The sequence below is a fragment of the Phascolarctos cinereus genome, unplaced genomic scaffold (genome assembly GCF_003287225.1).
Source record: "Phascolarctos cinereus isolate Bilbo 61053 unplaced genomic scaffold, phaCin_HiC Scaffold_4;HRSCAF=312, whole genome shotgun sequence".
Lineage (NCBI taxonomy): Eukaryota > Metazoa > Chordata > Mammalia > Diprotodontia > Phascolarctidae > Phascolarctos > Phascolarctos cinereus.
This window is the reverse complement of record NW_027555847.1, coordinates 360,247,000-360,265,108: the sequence shown is the minus strand read 5'-3', so window position 1 is coordinate 360,265,108 and position 18,109 is coordinate 360,247,000. Positions and strand designations below refer to the sequence as shown.

Sequence of the window (18,109 nt, the reverse complement as noted above, 5' to 3'; positions counted from 1 at the left end):
GCTTGGTATTATCCATGACTGACCAGGCTGTCACCAGACAAAGGTCCTAACACTTCATGATAAGAGTGAAGGGGGGCAACTAGGTGGCACATGAATAAAGCATTGGCCCTGGAGTCAGGAGGACCCGAGTTCAAATCTGGCCTCAGACACTTGACACTTAGTAGCTGTGTGACCCTGGGCAAGTCACTTAACCCCTACTGCCTCCAAAATAAAGTAAATAAATAAATTAAATTTAAAAAAAGGAGAGGGGAAATATGAAGTCTGTTTTAAATTATCAAGGCAAGCCTTGATAGGGGAAGGGGGGAAAAAGCAATTACAAAAGGGTACTCCCAATGTTGCCCCTACTAATGGTACTTCCCTGAATCATTATGCACTATGTAAGTATGAGTTATTATAGTCCAAAAGAATATTAAGGAGCCTAAGGGTGCTCACTCGATTATCGGTAACCTAGGGACAGATCTATTTACTATCTACAGTAAAAGAAATCTACAGTAAAAAAGCAATCTACAGTAAAAGAAATCAGTGGAGACAACCTCTCCTTCTAGGTGGGAATAGCTGACAGTAACTTCAGGAGGATGTTGCATATACTAGCAAGTAAATTTCAACCCTTGATAATATCATAAAAAATAAAAATGAAAAGTGGATGGAATCTAAAGAAGTACAGATTCTGAATGAGAAAAACACACACACCACTTCCCACTTAGCAATGGAGAAAAACTTCATTCTTTATATGTGATTCCCTTACATCAACATTTCCTCAAATGAAGGAGATAGAATGCTAAAGTGGAATATTTTTTGGAAAAGAAATATAAAAGCAAGAGGTAGAGAGACAGGTGATGAGCTAAGTTAATTCCTAATAAGATTTTGTTTTTCAAGCAATAGAGGACCTAAGAGACCATCTAGTTCAGCTCCTTTATCTTAAGAGATGAGAAAAATGAGAACCATGCTGGTCAAGGGTCAAGTGACTTTGGCCCAAAGTCATATTTGTATGTAAGGAGCAGTGTGTTGGTAAATGTTTTGTAACTAGCTCTCTGGGCGGGGGGAAATGTACTCATGATACACTTTTAAGTTTAATTTGCATTGTTCACATTTTTTCCATCACTTTCTTAAGTCTGGGCAATCAACAAAACAATAAATTAGGCCCTAATTTGTAGCTTTTGCCAATTTTTGAGGTGTAAGTGTTCTCAATGAAAATTTAACAACAGGCTGTCTGATAAGAGTTGGCTCCAGCACACCTCTGCATATAAATATTATTACAGAACTCAAATTTGAACCCATGTATTTTTGACTCCAACATCAATGGTCTGCCTCTTCTGGTCACAAAAAGAGGGGAAAAGACAAAGGGCATGACAACATTATTTCGGTGGGGATGAAGAGGTTGGTGTACGTGTACAATTTTCTTTGTTTTTTTTTTTTAAAACATCTCATGCTGCAGCAGACATAACACACAATGCATCACACAAAACAGGGTGTTATTTTTAAACTGTGCTTTAATTACTGCAATCAGATATGATGCAGTGTGATACAAGTATAAACTCTAATTGTACATACAGTAAAATAAAAAGCAAATTTATACAGATTTTGCCCAACAGCTTATTCCTCAAATAAAAAAAAAATCCTCAAAAACAGGCATGTTTTAAATTCAATTAAAGCTAGCTTGTATTCAGTGTAAAAACTTGGAGGTATACAGAGAAATTCAGGCTATTATATACAGTAAATTAATATACATTTCTAAACTTGCAGTGCAGCATTTTCAACAAGGTTTTAAATGGTTTCACTTCAGCTTTTACAATTAAGCACTTCCCATGTTTCAATCTTTAATAAAAATTTCACAATATATAAACCCATTTGAGAATTTTATACACAAACACAAGTTATAGAAATATGATTTCAAATATAAATACATAACTGTCATGACCTTACAAATTACAACAGCTTAATCTTCTTTTCCTGGACTGCAGTTTTTAAAAGTATATAAAAATATTCCAATGCACATTCAACTACTATTACAATGGTCACAAATATGTGACTTTAACCCAAGATTTCTGGAGCATAAAGCATCACACAAAGCATTTTTGGAATGCATGTTTACTCAAAATCCAAGGATTTTATAGGCTACTGTATAAACATTCACTTTATAACACGGTAACAAAAATAGCTCCATAGTGTATTTGGAGGATGGGGAGGGGCATGAGAAAGTGGAGCAGTGTAGAGAGGTTAGTGCTAGTTGAAGAAGGCCCATGTAACTGAAAGGAGCTATGGAACTAGTGTCCTTGTAAAAACTGCTACTGAAAGCTTAACACTGTCCTCACTACTAAGACTCATAAGGCAATCGAGACTCGAACTTTTTGTGGGTTCCCCTCCCCCCATCCCCATTAATCCTATTATCTCCCAGTTTCAACATCTCTCATCTAAATAGATTCAACCTGGCTCATAAGTTACCATGGAGATGGGAGAACAGTCAACAATTTCCTGTATGTATATAGATGATTCAGTGCAAACTTAGAAACTCCTCAAAAAGTTTCAACATTCTTTGTCATTGTCCTTGAGCAATTAAAAGCTTTTCCAACATCTAACAATTACAAGAGGGTCTATTATTAGATATCAAACATACAAATACAAAAGGGAAACATTAATTAGAAATCTCTTAACAAATGAGATTTTTTTTCTTTCTCATGTAGAATTTGACAGGTCACATCAGGAGCAAAATAACTGGTCCTTACAAAGTGTACTTTTTTGCATAAAAATAGATTATTCACACAGCAGATCTAAAAGAGGTGTCAAGCATAAAATCACGTTTCTTCTATGGCTTTTAAAATCACTGAGGTACTATAAGATATTCAGCAACTCTTGATTCCAATGTCTAAATGCTTTCCTAAGTGAAAGCCACATTCAAAAAGGATCATATTCCATCAGTCTGCACATGGAACAGACACTAACAAAGGACAACTCCGGGGTTGCCACAGAAGGCTATGGTTTTTAATGCTCTAGTAATTGAGGTCTAGAGTCTCAGTGCACACTAAGAGAAACATTAGGCAGTTAGCTTCAAATGCTGGGAGGCTCAGATGAAAAATTCAGCTTCTCTAGAAAGAATTGAAGTTCCCCTAGTAAACTGAAGAAAACCTCAGTCTGACTAGTAGGATTAGCAGCAAGCAGCTAGAAAGAAGCATACCAAGGCAACAAGAAAGTGGAGGAATGCAAATAAGTGCGGCTTAGATAGCATCTTGCACAGAGAAGGTGCTTAATACATTTTGCTGAATGAATAAATGAATGAGGGAATGAGGTGTAAAGAAGGACATACAGCTACTAGTATAGGAAAATGGGTTACTAAATCTGCTCTTTTCATCATCTACAAAGCTAAACAATGGAAGGGTGAAAAGGAATGACCAGAAAGTCAAGGATCTGGAATTTTCTCAGTTTTTCTGTGGCTGAGACGTAGAGAACAATGAACTGTTTTGTTTAAACATATACCATAACATCTTCATATCCCGCCCATTCCCTAAATAAATCTTTTGATCCTTTTAATACAAGTGCATTTTTAGAGGTATCTTAAAATGACACGGATAAGAAAACTGACTCTTCTTACTGACTGGGTAACAACAATTTTGGCACAGAAAGAATTTCAGCAAAGTGTTAAGACCAAGAATAATCGATCAAGTCCTTTGGCTGCAATCTAGATATGAAAATATCTTCCTTACTGCTGCTTTATAAAAAATTACCCAAAAGGACATGATCTTATTCAAGCTTCAAGCTATAACACCTTGCAAGTTAATTAACATTCCTAGAGATAGTTTCAGTTGCATAGTCTTTCATTAACCACGTTAAACAAAATGCAAAACAAGAACCATCCCTTTTCCTAACCACCGGGCCAGTGATGACATAGCTGAAATCACAAAAACCCTCACCATATTAGGCCATACTAGGATATATTTTAGTGCCTAGAGACAAAACATTTGACATCCACTACAGTCTTCAATGTTCCTCCTGCTCCACAGTTTCTGGGCAACTGAAAAAAGAAAAATTAAGTCACACATCACCTAGATCAACAAACTCATCTTCTTGTTTGGCCAAGTCTTCTTCATCTCCCAGGGCTTTCCAACTATTGGTGGGCAAGACTGGCTTGGAGGAATGTCTCTGGAGCAAAGCAAAAGGAAACAAAGAGGACAAACGGGTAGGCTTCCTTAGCAGGGAAAGGGCATCCAGGGGAGGGGCCATAAGGCTGTTGTGCTTCTCATCAATTTTCTTTTGCAAGCTCTGAACCTCTTCCATCATTTCTAAGACTTTGTTCACGGTGGCCACTGGGCCACCACCTAGGATCTGGGCTTCTGGAATCCAACGCAGGCAGCGCTGGGCCCAGACTTTGATTTCTGGACCCTCTATATGAGGAAGTAACAGTCCGTGATAGTCAACAGTTTTGCTGTGCCAGCTATCATAGAATTCTCGAAAACTGTCATGAAGTTCGTCAGAGGAATTAATTAGTTTGCTAATTCTCTTGCCCAGAAGGTTTTTGATTAAGTGGTCTGTTTCTTCCCTGAAAAATCCTCTTTTGGGAGATGATTTTGTTTGGGTAAGTGGTAGAGAAAGCTGGCGCTGATGCTTTAAAGAGAGACACAAATACTTTTGTTTAATAAACAACACAACTATTTGATGCCATTGAGTACAAAAAAGTAATACTGCAGAAGCCTGTTTTGAGAAACATCAAATTGCCATTTATAGATAAAAATTATTAAAATATAACAGCATGGAGAAGTTATGCTATATTCTTTACTTTTTATCTGCTTGTATAAAAACAGGATTAGATGCACAATCAATGGGGAGAAGTGGGAGAAAAAAGGTAGAGGGGGGCCTCACAGAAAGGGTGGTTTGACTTGATTTGGTAAATAATATCAACCTCTTGAACTAAAGCAAAAGCAAAAAATACTCCTGGAAAGTCAGCTGGGAAACTGGAAAGCCAGAGTGTTGAGTCAGATGTCTGTGATAGCAGGAGAGAGGAATCAGGGATCCCAATACTTTAAATGATTCCCTCTTCCGCCTTCCCTATGTAGACAGAGCAGTTCTTTGGTGAGTGGAATTCTGATGGGCATAAGTTAAAAGGAGCCAGTTCCTGGTTCTAAATTGCAATTCAGATTAGGCACCTATGCAATGCCCTAAATTAATGTATTTTGTGAACTTACTGCTAAATTAACTGATAATGATTTTATATGCCGATTTTCAAAGCAGACCATGGCACTTTGAATTGTTTATCTGCAACTAAGTGAAAGTCCCTGACAGGGCCTGCTCACGGACTATCTGTCCATTCAATGTACTTTGTTTAAAAAAAAGGGGGGGGATGTATATGTGGGGCAGGAAGTGAGAAAGAGGTATCTTAGGATGACATCTACAATACTATGTTGAGTTCTAGTCACCACATTTTAGGAAGGATATTGATATTATAAAGTTCATAGGACAGTGACTCACATGGAAAACAAGTCTTGTCATGTGAGTGTTGAATTTGGAATCCCAGGACCTCCCAGCTCTGCCAGTGACATGACCGAGGGCAAGTTTCTTAACCTCTCGGGCCAGAGATTCCTTATCTGAAAAATGAAGGGTTTGGTCTAGCTAGTCTGAGGTCCCTTCTACCTCTAAGTCTATGATGCTACAGTCTAATGATTTTTGTTTTTTTGTTTTTAGGCAAATGGGGGTAAGTGACTTGCCCAGGGTCACACAGCTAGTATGTGTCAAGTGTTTGGTTTGAGGCCGGATTTGAACTCAGGTCCTTCTGACTTCAGAGTCGGTGGTCTATACACTACGCCACCTAGCTGCCCCCAGTCTAATGATTAAGTGAGAAATTGGGGATATGTAATCTCAAGAGAAGAATGGGAGAATAAAGGAAGATGTGCTAGCTATTATCATTTAAAAGGATATCAATGAAAGAGGGATTAGACATGTTTCTCTTAAGCCCAGAGGAAAGAAAAAAAGATTAACGGGCTAAAATCATGAAGAGGTCACTTTAGGTTAGATGTAAGGAAAGAAAAACTAGCACCTACAACTAGCGCTACCCAGAAGCAGAACGGGCTGCCTCAAGAGAGAGGAGCTTCCCCTCACTGGCTGTCCTGAAGTAAAAGCTGAGTGACCACCGGCCAGGCAAATTGAAGAGGGGATTCCTATAGAGGCACAGTTTAGACTAGATCTCCTCTGATGTTCCGTGCCACTTGAAGACTGGGCCATCACCTCAGGATATGCAGTGTAATGGGACACCTATGGTGTGACAGAAGGAACGACAGGATAGGACTCAGGACACCCAGAATCTAATCTTGGCCCTACCACAACTAACTACATCTAGGCCTCAGTCTCCTCATCTGTAAAATGAGACTTGGACAAAACATCTCTAAAATCCCTTCCTACTCTAGAGTTCCACACTTCTGTGTTTACCTGAATGCCTTAGAACCCTGTTGCCCCAATTCCTTTGCCCTGTACAACCGGAACACTCATATCTGCTCAAACTCTCCCTCTGTTCAACTTCTAAGTACCTCAGACACTTGACAGTCACAAGGAAAAAGAGAAGAGTTAGAAAAACTAGATCCAGGTGGAATTGCGAGCTAAAATCTGGTCGCATCTTCATCTGTAAAATGAGGGGTTTAGACTAGATCGTTTCTGAGCACTCTTCCCAGCTCCTACATTCTACAATGCTATGGTTCCAAGGCAGCCATGACAAGATGTTGTCTATGTGAGGCCACCAGGGGGCGTAACACACTAAAGAACAATTGATTTCTGGCAAAATACCAAAATGACTCAGTTAATAGCATTTTGTGTTATTTCACTTCCATAGATGGATTGTCTTCAGATCCAATTATGTGGGCAAGAGTCTAAAACTACAAAGTACAAGAAGTGCCATGTCCAGTCTATGAGATCCTTTGAAAGGTCTGGCAAATAATAGGTGTTTAATAAATGCTTATTGATTGAATGTGGGTAAAACACTGTACTTGGAGTCAGAAAGAGCTGGGGTTGAATCCTACCTCATGCATGCACTGGCTGTGTGATACTGGGCCAGTCACAATCTCTGAGCCTTGATTTCCTCATGTGTAAAAGAAAGATAATATCATCTATAGAACTTATACCCTCTCTCCCCACTCCAACTGAGAATTATTGGGAGGCTCAAATAAAAGAATGTATGGAAAGCATTTTACAAATGTTAAAGCATGTGTCAGTTATTATTACCGAAAAGGCATTGGAGTGGTTTGCAGTTTTAGATTTTCAAGTCTAGGCCCAGCCTGGTCCAAACTCTTAATCCTTATTAAAATAAATCCACATTTTCAGACAGGCCATTGAATGACCTCCTTTCACCAAAGTGAGGACAAACATCAGAGCCAATTCCCAGGTTCTCCCTATCTTGGGCTCTACCAGAATTCAACAACAAAAGAAAAAGCAACAGCAGCACAAATTTTATGAAGGGATTTGTGACCACTGACTTCCATTTCTCTGAGGTACTTTTGGAAGCAATTTCCTGTGATGAAGAAACAGCTATGAATTACTGTTTAAATAACTTTTTAACTACAAATCTATGATTCTGCTTCCTCTTTTGGGGAAGTGTTTCAGTGAGTAATATACTTGGACAAACATGCACAGTCAAACCGAAATGATTTGGGGAGAGAAGGAAAGGAAAGGTACATTCTGTTTAAAGACACACTTTAATTAGAAAATAGCCTTTTGAATGGCTAAAAAAATTTGGTATGTGAATATAATGGACCATTATTGTGCTATAAGAAATACTATAATGAATACAGAAAAGCCTGGTAAGACTTATACAAACTAATGCAAAATAAAGTAAGCAGAGAGGCAGCTAGGTGGCTCAGGGGATAGAGCACTGGTCCTGGAGTCAGGAGGACCTGAATTCAAATCTGGCCTCAGACCCATAATAGTCACTAGTTGTGTGACTGTGGGCAAGTCACTTAACCCCAATTGCCTCATCCCCCCCCCAAAAAAAATTAAAGTAAGTAGAATCAGTAAAACAATGTATATAAAGACTACTGACTATGAAGTGGAAAGAACAACAAAACAATTGTTTTGATCAACAAATAACAACAATACAAAATTCAGTAAAATTATAATGAATAAGCTTAGCCCCAGAAACTAGATATTAGAAAGCAATTACTTCTTTGGACTATATTAGAGCATTTAATGCCAGACCTTTTCCAATGTTGTTTGGTTTTTTAAATTTCTTTGTTAAACAAGATGGCTCTCTGGGGGAAGGATACATTTTGGAAATATAAGTGATATAAAAGCAAAAATTATCAAAAAAATGTGTTTAAAGAGCCTTTTAACATTTATTACTGACTATAATCTATTGCCTTTCCACCTTTTCCTCTGCCTTCCCTTCCCAAACCCTATTCTTCCTTCACACCATGACCTTTACCCCCTCAACTCCTCAATTCTTTTTCAGGTCACCTCCCCTTCACTAGCCACTTTCTCCTCTTTTCTCCATCTTGACCCCTTGGCGAACCAATTCAACTCTACACTGTCCTCCTCTCGAGTCCCTAGCTGAGTGATTTCACTGGTTGCAAAGCCTCAGCCTTGGATCACAACCACTATTGATTGCCTTTGCACCTAAACATACATACTAAACAAAGATGGAGAAAATCACAGACCATTCTCATTGGGTCCACTACAAATTTGTTCTACAATCTCAACTGGGCCCTCACCGCTGCTAGGCAATCTTATTATATACTTCCCTTATTAACCATTATTCCACTCTCCACAGCAGCTCTTCCAAACCTTTCCATCCTTCTTCAAACATCCTACTGTTCCTGTAGCTGAGAAAGTTGCCTCATTTCGTAGAAAAAAATCAAGGCCATTTACTGTAAACTCCCTCTTCTTCCCTCTTCCTCATCTCATATCACTCATACCTTCTGCCAATATCTCCTCCTGTCTCATACAATGAGGTGGCCTTACTCCTTATCAAGGCTAATTCCTTTATCACTTATTTTCAATCTTGCCCTGTCTAAGGACTCCTTTCCAACTGCTAAAAAATGTGCCCACATCTCCCCTATTCTGAAAAAAACCCTCATTTGATCCTTTCAACCGCATTAGCTATCATTCTATATGTCTTCTGCCCTTTGTGGTTAACCTCCTTGAAAAAAAATAGGCACCTCCATTTTCTCTCCTCTCACTCCATCTTAACCCGTGGCTACTGACCTCATCATTCCACTAAAACTGCTCTCTCTCCAAAGTTTCTAATGATCCCTTAATTGCCAAATCCAATGGCCTTTTCCTCAATCCTCATTCTCAACCTCTCTGCAGCCTCTGACACTGCTGATCACTCTTTCCATTTTGGTACTCCCTTCTCTGGGTTTGAGGCACAACTGTCTCCTGCTTCTCCTCTTAATTATACGACTGCTCCTTCTTAGCTCCTTTGCTGCATCCTCATCCAGGTCATGCCCTCTAACCATAGGTGTCCTATCTCTATAGCTTCTGTGCTAGGTCCTCTTTCTCTTCTTCCTCTACACGACTTCATTTGGTGATCTCATCAGCTCCCATGGATGTAATTACTGTCTCTATGCTGACAATCCTCAAATCTGCCTATCCTGCCTCAAGGCAGTCCTCCAGTCTTGCATCTCTGACTGCCTTTCAGACATCTAGAACTGGACATCCAATAGATATGTTAAATTCAACATGTCCCAAACTGAATTATCTTTCTTCACCCTAAATCCTTCTCCCCCCCTCCTAACTTCCCTATTACTACTGACACCATCCTCCTGGTCCTGAAAGCCTACATCTATGTGTCATCTTCACTCCTCTCTCTCTCACCCCCCAATCCTCCATGGCCAAACTGTTGTCAAGGCCTGTCAATTTCACCTTTGCAACTCTCTCCTCTGATACTACCACCGTTGTGATGCAGTCCCTCCTCACCTCATGTCTAGACTATTGCAACAGCTTCCTTGTGGGTCTGCCCGCCTCAAGTCTCTCCTCACTCCAGTCCATCTACTATTTAGCCACTAAAGTGATTTTCCTAAAGCACAGGTCCAACCACATCACCCTTATTCAATAAACTTCAGTGGTTTCTAACTGCCTCCAGGATCAAATACAAAACCTTTTGTTTGTCATTCAAAGCCCTTCATAACCTAACTGCCTCTTAGCCTTCCAGTCTTCTTACACTTCACCCCCCAACACAAACTCTTTGATCCAGTGACACCAGCCTTGTGGCTGTTCCACAAACAAGATGCTCTCTCTGTTTTGTGCATTTTCTCTGGCTGTCTCTCATGTCTCCTCTACTCTAGCTAGGGACCTCCTTGGCTCTATGTCCCAACTAAAATCTCACCTTTTATAAGAAGCCTTTCCCAATCCTTCTTAATTCCAGTGCCTTTCCTCCGTTAATTATCTATTTATCCTGTACATTGTTTGTACACATTTATTTGTATGTTTTCTAGATGGTAAGCTCTTGGAAGGCAGGGGCTGTCTTTTGCTTCTTTTTGTACCCCCAGTGCTTAGCACACAAAGCCTGGCACACAGCAGGTGCTTAATAATTGTTTACTGACTGGCTAACATTTAAAGTCATGGATACTTTGGGACTCAGTAAAAGAGAATCAATTTCATTTTTGTTGCCAAAATAATATACGAAGACAATGGATAAGCTATATCTTAGGAATTATACTTTCAAACTTACAATGATTTCTTGTTAAATATGGGTTTATTTGGCATTGCCTGGCAGAATCTCATTTTTTAGTGCCAAAAGGCTATGTTTCAAAGTCATTTTGAAACACAGTACAAAGTCTGATCTTCAAAATGCAAATAGCCCGAATGTGGTCCTTTATATCCGGCCAAAAATGCCTCTGGATGTGAAGTGGTAACACATATTAACATCAATTATATATCATATAAAAAATCCTTTATGTCATTATATATGGTTGGACAGACAAGAAAGATCAGAGATATAAATATCTTACTTTAAAATGTGATGCTCTCCGCTGGCTTCTATCTGGTTTTGGCTTTTCTACATAAAGAGGATTGTTGAGCAAAATCTGAGCCTTAGGTTCAAACTGCACAGACCAATCCCAAACGGTGAGGAGACTCAAAGGCTTGCTTTGTGAGTCCTGGCTTTCCTTACCCTGCCAAGACAAGCACATATCATACTGGTTCCAAGGGTGGGACAGAACATGGCAAAACTCTGAGAAGAAAGAGAATGTTGTAAGAATTGCAAGGTTCCCTCTCCAGAAATGACGACTGCCCTGATATTTATCATTCATTTGTCGCTTACATATGTAGGAGAGTTTGTTTTCGTTAAGTTATTCACTAAAAACATTTCCTAAAACAGGACAAGACCTGGATTTCAAAAGCCCTGGAGTTTTAACTAAAATGAATGGGCATTACAGTATTTACACAAGACTACAGTAACCTTGGGCATAAGAAGCCACTCTTTTACATTTTACAGAGAGAGTCAGGTGAGACCTAGGTTTAAATCCCAGCTCTGACACTTACTGTGTGACTCTAAAGCAAGTAACTTTATTTCTAAGCCTCAGTTTCTTCAGCTACAAGTTGTGGATAGTACTTGAACTACCTATCTTCACAGGGTAGCAAAAAACAAAAACAAAAAAAAACACTTATAAAAATTTAAAAATCATTATATAAATGTGAGTTATTATGGGAAAGGCTGACTTTGGGACAAAAAGAGTAACATGCCTAGGGCTGTGGTCTAAGACTTTAACAGGCAGGCTTTAAGATACATTTAAATCTTATGGACTTTATTGTTAAGTGAGACAAAAACTGTAGAAATGGAAAGTTAAAGAGTAGTTTGAAATTTGTTTCTATTTTCTTAATTTCCACTCAGCTATTCCAAGTATGGATATGCTATGCTTTCTGAGCCGTTTCAGAGCAGAACAAGGAGAGAATGACAAAGCTTAGGCACACCCTTTTAATATCATGAAAAACAAGGGGCAGCTAGGTGGCGCAGTGGATAGAGCACCGGCCCTGAAGTCAGGAGGACCTGAGTTCAAATTTGACCTCAGACCAAACACCTGACACTTATTAGCCGTGTGACCCTGGGCAAGTCACTTAACCCTGATTGCCTTAAGAAAAAAATTTTAAAAAAGATCATGAAAAACAAGAAAGGGCTTTAATGGCACAAAAAACTGGCATGATGAGAACCAGCAAAAGACAATAACACTCTGCTAGGGACCCTTACCAGATTAGTATCTTTCTGATACGGCGAATTGAAGAAGAAGGTACTAAAGATAGGTATGTACAGGCTATCTGACAAAACAGTCAAGTAAGTCTCTGTGAACTCGAAAGCTGGAGGATGTTGCTGGAGCAACTGCCAAACACAGTCTAAGAAAAGCAGGAAAACAGGAACCTAAATGAAAAGAAGACCAAGTTACTTTCAGGGCACGGAGACAAATGAGAGCTGTCACAAGTCCTCAAAAAGCGAGAGGCACTTCTAACACGAGAGAGGGGTTCAGTATTTTGGTTTAGATCAACTAATGCATAATGTATGTATAGGCCTCGGGCCAGAAAGAAATTAAGCCAGTTGGGGAATGGCTGAACAAGTTGTGGTATATGAATGTAATTGAATACTATTGTCCTAGAAGAGCAGGCAGACTTGAGAAAAACCTGGAACAACTTGTATGGGTCTGATGCTGAGTGAAGCGAGCAGAACCAGAAGAACGCTGTACACAGTTAACAGCCACGTTGTGTGATGACCGACTTGACTTTGCTAGACTTAGCTCTTCTCAGCAATGCAAGGAGAGAAGACATCTCCAAAAGTCTCATGATGGAAAATGCTATCCACATCCAGAGAAAGAACTACGGAGTCTGAATGCAGATGGAAGCATGCTATTAGCCCTCCTTTCCTTTTGTTGTTTTGTTTTGTTTCTTCTTTCTCATGGTTCCTCCCATTGGTTCTAATTCTTCTTTACATCATGAATAATGTGAAAACATGCTTATATGAATGTACAAGTAGAGTCTATATCAGATTGCATGCTGTCTTGGGGAGGGGGGAGAAGGAGGGGGAGAAAATTTAAAACTCAAAATCTTACAGAAGTGAATGTTGAAAACTAAAAATAAATAAATTACTTAAAAAAAAAAAAGAATTTAAGCCAAGTCTAACAAGACAGCGCTGTAGGCTCTCCAGGAAGATAAAGGGCCTTAGTGAAGGCAAGAAGTCTGTTGCACACTTTTTGATAGCTATGTACAGCACTATGAATGCTGCAGGTACTCAGTAAATATTTTCTGAACTGAATAAGAAAAATCAGAGGCTATAAATCACACAATTATTATCTTTCAGTTCTGCAAACTGGAAAAAAAGGGGAGGGGGAATCTTCATCATTCCTTTCGTAGAACTGAATCAGCTGATCATACTACATGTCAACATTACAGGAAAGTACAGTACGATTTCTAGGAAACACGTTTTCCAATTTTATTAAAATTCTAGGTCACCCAAGACCTATCTTCGCTGAAGGCTTATTTAGAACTGTGTTCAATGTTACTGCACTGAGATGGCGATCTGAAGTTAATATTCTGCTTTTTATGTATAAGGCAAAATTTTCTTCATTACTGTCTTTGATTTTTTTTTTGTAAGACACTCTGCATTTAGAAAAAAATTTCTGTAAAGAGCAAATAAAAAACTAAAATCAGCAGCAGTTTTAATGTAGGTGTCACTCAATAAAATTAAATTAATTTTGAAAATTCCAAACAAGAGGACCATTCCATGGCAAAACTTGCTTGATGAATAGGACAGGTGCTTCTAGCAGATCTCTTTAGTGTCTTTTTCACCTACAAATCACTTTATTAGAATTATTCAAGTTTTTGCTGTAACCAAGAAATGAATTGATCCTTTCCTAACAAAAAACTTTTGCCAGGAATGATCTTAACAACAGAATATATGTGCTAAGTCACTCTTTCACTGAAATCCACCTCAAGTGAAACCCTGAAATAGCCAGCAGGAAGCTTACCTCCTCTTTATCGTTCTGGCGTAGATGGTTGCATCGATCCAAGAAACAGTGCCCACCCATTATCCATTCCTTTTGGATGAGGCTCTGAAAACCAAATCTGGTTCTGCAGTATGGGTCCATCATCACTTGTACCAGAGAGGAGATTATGCAGCACAGGTCAGACGCATTCTCCTCTAGGAAAAATCATGGTAATAGTACACAGAGTACAAAATATTTTAAAATCGTAAAGAATAAGCACAACAAGTGGGCCCAATCCTACTCTTGACCTCATCAACCTTTCTGTTTATTCATCCTATTTATCTTTGCAATGCTTTAGAGAAGCCTTCATAGGCCTGGAATGCCCTTATTTTTAAACCAACTGATTTATTCCTGATCTAGACATAAAACTAGAATGGGCATAATGGATAGAGAGCCAGCACTGAAGTCTGCAATATCTGGTTGTGTTCACATCCTGCCTCGGACACAAACTGGCTGTGGACATTCATTTAATTTCTCAGTGCTCAAGGCAACTCCCTAAGTTGCAGAGAAGGTGCAAATGTGCATTGGCAGGAGTTTCTTCAAAGGGGAGTTCCCGACAGCAATGAAATTATAGGTGTAGACCCTATCCTGATTTCTGATACAGCCTACCTTTGTCATAAGCTCTTCCAGTGACTGCTTTCCTCTACATTCCTAGTCTAGACAGCAGCCATGAGAGGTTCTTCTCCCTCACCTCCATCCCAATTACATGCTACTCGTTGCCACCCACTCATAAAATCTAGTGAAAGGGTTCCTTGGCCTTCACACTCAAAGGACCAGATGAGCAGAAACTCCTGCTCATCAAGAGGAACCAACAGCAGTACACCTGGGGTTGAAGCTTCTCAAAGAAATCCCCAAATACAAGCATTTCAAATTCTGTTTTCAGTTTTGGGGTGGGTTAACTTTCCTTGGTAAGCTCTGTCCATGGACTATTATTTCTCTTCTGTTGTACTGACTACTTAATCCAGGTCATTTAAACTCTCTGCCTTAGAAGAATTATACCTTCTCCAAAACTGTCATCTACACCCCAATTAGCTTCAGCCCTCCCTAGTTCAATCAATCGAGTATTTGTTAATAATAAATTTAAGATTTAAGCATCTTCAATGTGCCTAGAACTATGCTAGGCACCAGGGATATGAAGGGGAAAAAAAAAACATCATAAACTCTCAAGGAGATTCCATTCTGTTGAACCTGACCTTCATCCTAATTGTGTTCTTCCCCCAGAGCTACCTTACCCTCCCTCCAAGAGGACACTAAGACTCAAGTCCTGACATCAAAGGGAAATACTTCAGAGCCTATTCCACTGTGACCTTTGGAAGACTCACTCTACTGCACAAGTCCACTATGTTCCTAAGCTTTGTAACGAATAGTTCTTCTACTTTCCTTTAATCACGACTTGGTTCTTCTCTGGGAACACCACATCACCTACAACTGCAAGGTTACTTACAAGGTCAGGAGAAGGGTTGGCTATACTTGTTGCGCCCCCATACTGCTTCTAGACCATTTTTTGTCCCTACCAATATCTCTCAATAACCTTTAACTTCTGAAGCCCATGCATCTGTGTGTGTATATTCACTATGCTGTCTTCTTCTGTAATTTCTTTAAAACCTTTAATAGCCTCTTCTATCCTACTTAAGTCCTATGCAGGCAGAGTCATAATAAGACTGTCTCTTGGAACTACAACATTAGCCACAATCTCTTATCCTTCCAAGTCTTCTTCACACTGAAATTCCTCTGCCTACTTCTATCACAATCTCGGCTGTCTTCACTCAACCTCATTCTCTCAGTTCATTTCATTCACTGTTTTTTCTTTCGTCCATCCCTAGTCTTGACCACATTGTCTGCCACTCTGTTTCCCTAAATCGCTTCCCTAGACTCCATTGTGCCCCTGATCTTTGACCATTCCTGATCTGTGAATTTTCCATCCTTAAGTAACCTCAAATATACAATTTTCTCCAGTCCCACTCCAAGAAAGCTCAGCGTCAGTGAAGAAATTTACAAAATCAAGGTGACTTCACACACTACAATATGTTATGCCCAATTTCAACTTGATTCTCAATGCTAGATGAAAGTTCTACCCTAACTTAATAGTTTCCCTCTTATTTCCTACAAAGGCTATTCCAAGCTTCTCTTCTCTTTTCTCCCAACTACACTTACAGCACATGACCCAGGCTCCTACTTCACACCAAAAGAGACAGGCCATTTGACACAATCTCCCCCTTGGTCCTCCTGAAAACTTTTCAACACATTCACACTCTCCTCCTTTCCTCTGGTCACACAAGAAATTCTCAACTCTTTACTAAACTTAATCCTTTACCTGCACCATAGATCTCATCCCCTTCTTTAGGATTTCTAGAATTGTTCCCCACTCTGTTAGGTGTATTCAGTCTCTCTCACCCAAGGGTGTCTAACTAAATATTTAATAACTGGATCTCTACACTCCAAGCCATTCCCAGCTGCCAAATGTGCACAAGATACACTTTTAATTTTAATTTGTATTATTAACATTTTCTCCATCATATTCTTAAGTTTAGATAATCAAAATAAACCAAGCCCTGTTTTGTAATGTTTGCTGGTTTTCAAGGTATAAATACTCACAGTGAAAATTTAACAATCAGCGTTAGTGAGCTACTATGAGTTGGTTCCAGTATACCTCTGCCTTCACAACCAGCTCTTTCTCATTTTCCTACAAACACGATCAAGTCATCCCAATACTAAAAAATAATGCCCTTTGATCCTTCTGGAAGCAGTTGGAAGATAGAAGGCTGGACCTGGAGTTAGGAAGATCTGAGTTCAAATTCTTAGGAGCTCATTAACTATGTAACCTTGAGTAACTCACTTAACCTTCCTCAGTTCAATTTCTTCAGCTGCAAAATGGGGATAATAACAACAGCCACAGGCTTATCATAAGGGTTAAATAAGAATACACATGTAAAGCAGTTTATAAACCTTACAGCACTATGTTAGCAACTATCACATCATCATCACCATCAAGTCATCTCTATCTCTGCTCCCCTTTACTGCTAAGTTCCTTTAAAAAGTTGTAATACTTTGTTTTTCAAGATTCTAATGCATGTTTTTCACAAAATTGTGTCAGAGAGCTGTCTTATCTTCCCATTACACATTATACTCTGTGAAGGAGGGCAGTCAATGTCCGCTAGCACCCATCACAGTGTTCTGTACAAAACAGGAGCTAATTAAATCTCTACCGAATGAATGCTCCATGTGTGTAAATATCACATTGTCTATATGTGTATTTAATATATGTGACACAGAAGAAAATAAAGACAAACATTTTTGAGAAAGAAGAGTTAAAAATAATCCCAAGATTTTCATCCCAGGAGACTGGGTGAATGGTAATACTACAGACAGAAAATGTTTCTTAGACTTTAAGCTCTTAGAAAGCAGAACTGTGTTAACTGTTTGTACAGTCTGCTGCATATAATGAGTGGTTCTTAAAAACAGCTTAAAAAATGTTTAAGAAGATGACTGTATTATTAATACTGGAGGTAATAAACTCAAGGTAAGGTGCGCAAGTCAGCAGACATTTTTATTATGAAAATAATTACATCAGACCTAAATTATCACATTAAGATTTGAGTCACACCTCCTACCTCTTTCCCCCTTCAGGACAAAAGTCAAAATAAAGAACTGGCAGACTTTATAGGTAAGAGGGTTTTGTTCTTGTCTTTCATATTCTAGTAGTAGCCAAACAAGTTATACTTTTGCAAGTACATGAAAGTCCAGACAGCAAGGCTAAAATTCCTACTTCCCTATTTAGCCTAAGCTAATATTTCTTTTAGGTAATGTAAAGAAAAGAAAATAGAAGCTAAGATTTCAGTTCAAACAATATCTATTTAAGTGAACCCTTTTACCAGCGACTTAACATTCCACACTCACTAGAGAGTGAATTAAAACTCCCCATAGAGCTCATCCTGATCTAGTCTGGCCTGAGGTGCTTTTGATTTTCAAAATTACTTTACACATGTAAAATCTCTGTCTCACTTTAGGTTTGTAGTGCTGTTTTTAGTAAGGTGTTCTGTTTTTCTCATTAATTTGTAAAGTCCCAGTAGGCCGAGACCACAAAGACTTTCCATGTAAATTCCTACTGAAGGTGGATACAGCTCTCTGAACACAGCAGAAAATAATGATGGTATCTGAGATTTAAAGAGAGA

At 39.0% G+C, this 18,109-nt stretch overlaps 1 protein-coding gene across 3 annotated transcripts in view; it reads right to left on the bottom strand.

The window, feature by feature from the left end:
• Nucleotides 1–1,472: 1,472 nt before the first annotated feature.
• MTMR12 (myotubularin related protein 12) overlaps nt 1,473–18,109 on the bottom strand; it is an 87,378-nt gene continuing 70,741 nt past the window's right edge. For all 3 annotated transcript variants that reach the window (XM_078153226.1, XM_020995188.2, XM_020995198.2), the window contains 4 exons: nt 13,920–14,092; nt 12,155–12,322; nt 10,920–11,081; nt 1,473–4,596 (listed from right to left, as the gene is read on the bottom strand). In XM_078153226.1, the coding sequence (XP_078009352.1) occupies nt 4,027–4,596; nt 10,920–11,081; nt 12,155–12,322; nt 13,920–14,092 (1,073 nt within the window). In that variant the 3' untranslated portion in view covers nt 1,473–4,026. The remainder of the gene's footprint in view (nt 4,597–10,919; nt 11,082–12,154; nt 12,323–13,919; nt 14,093–18,109) is intronic.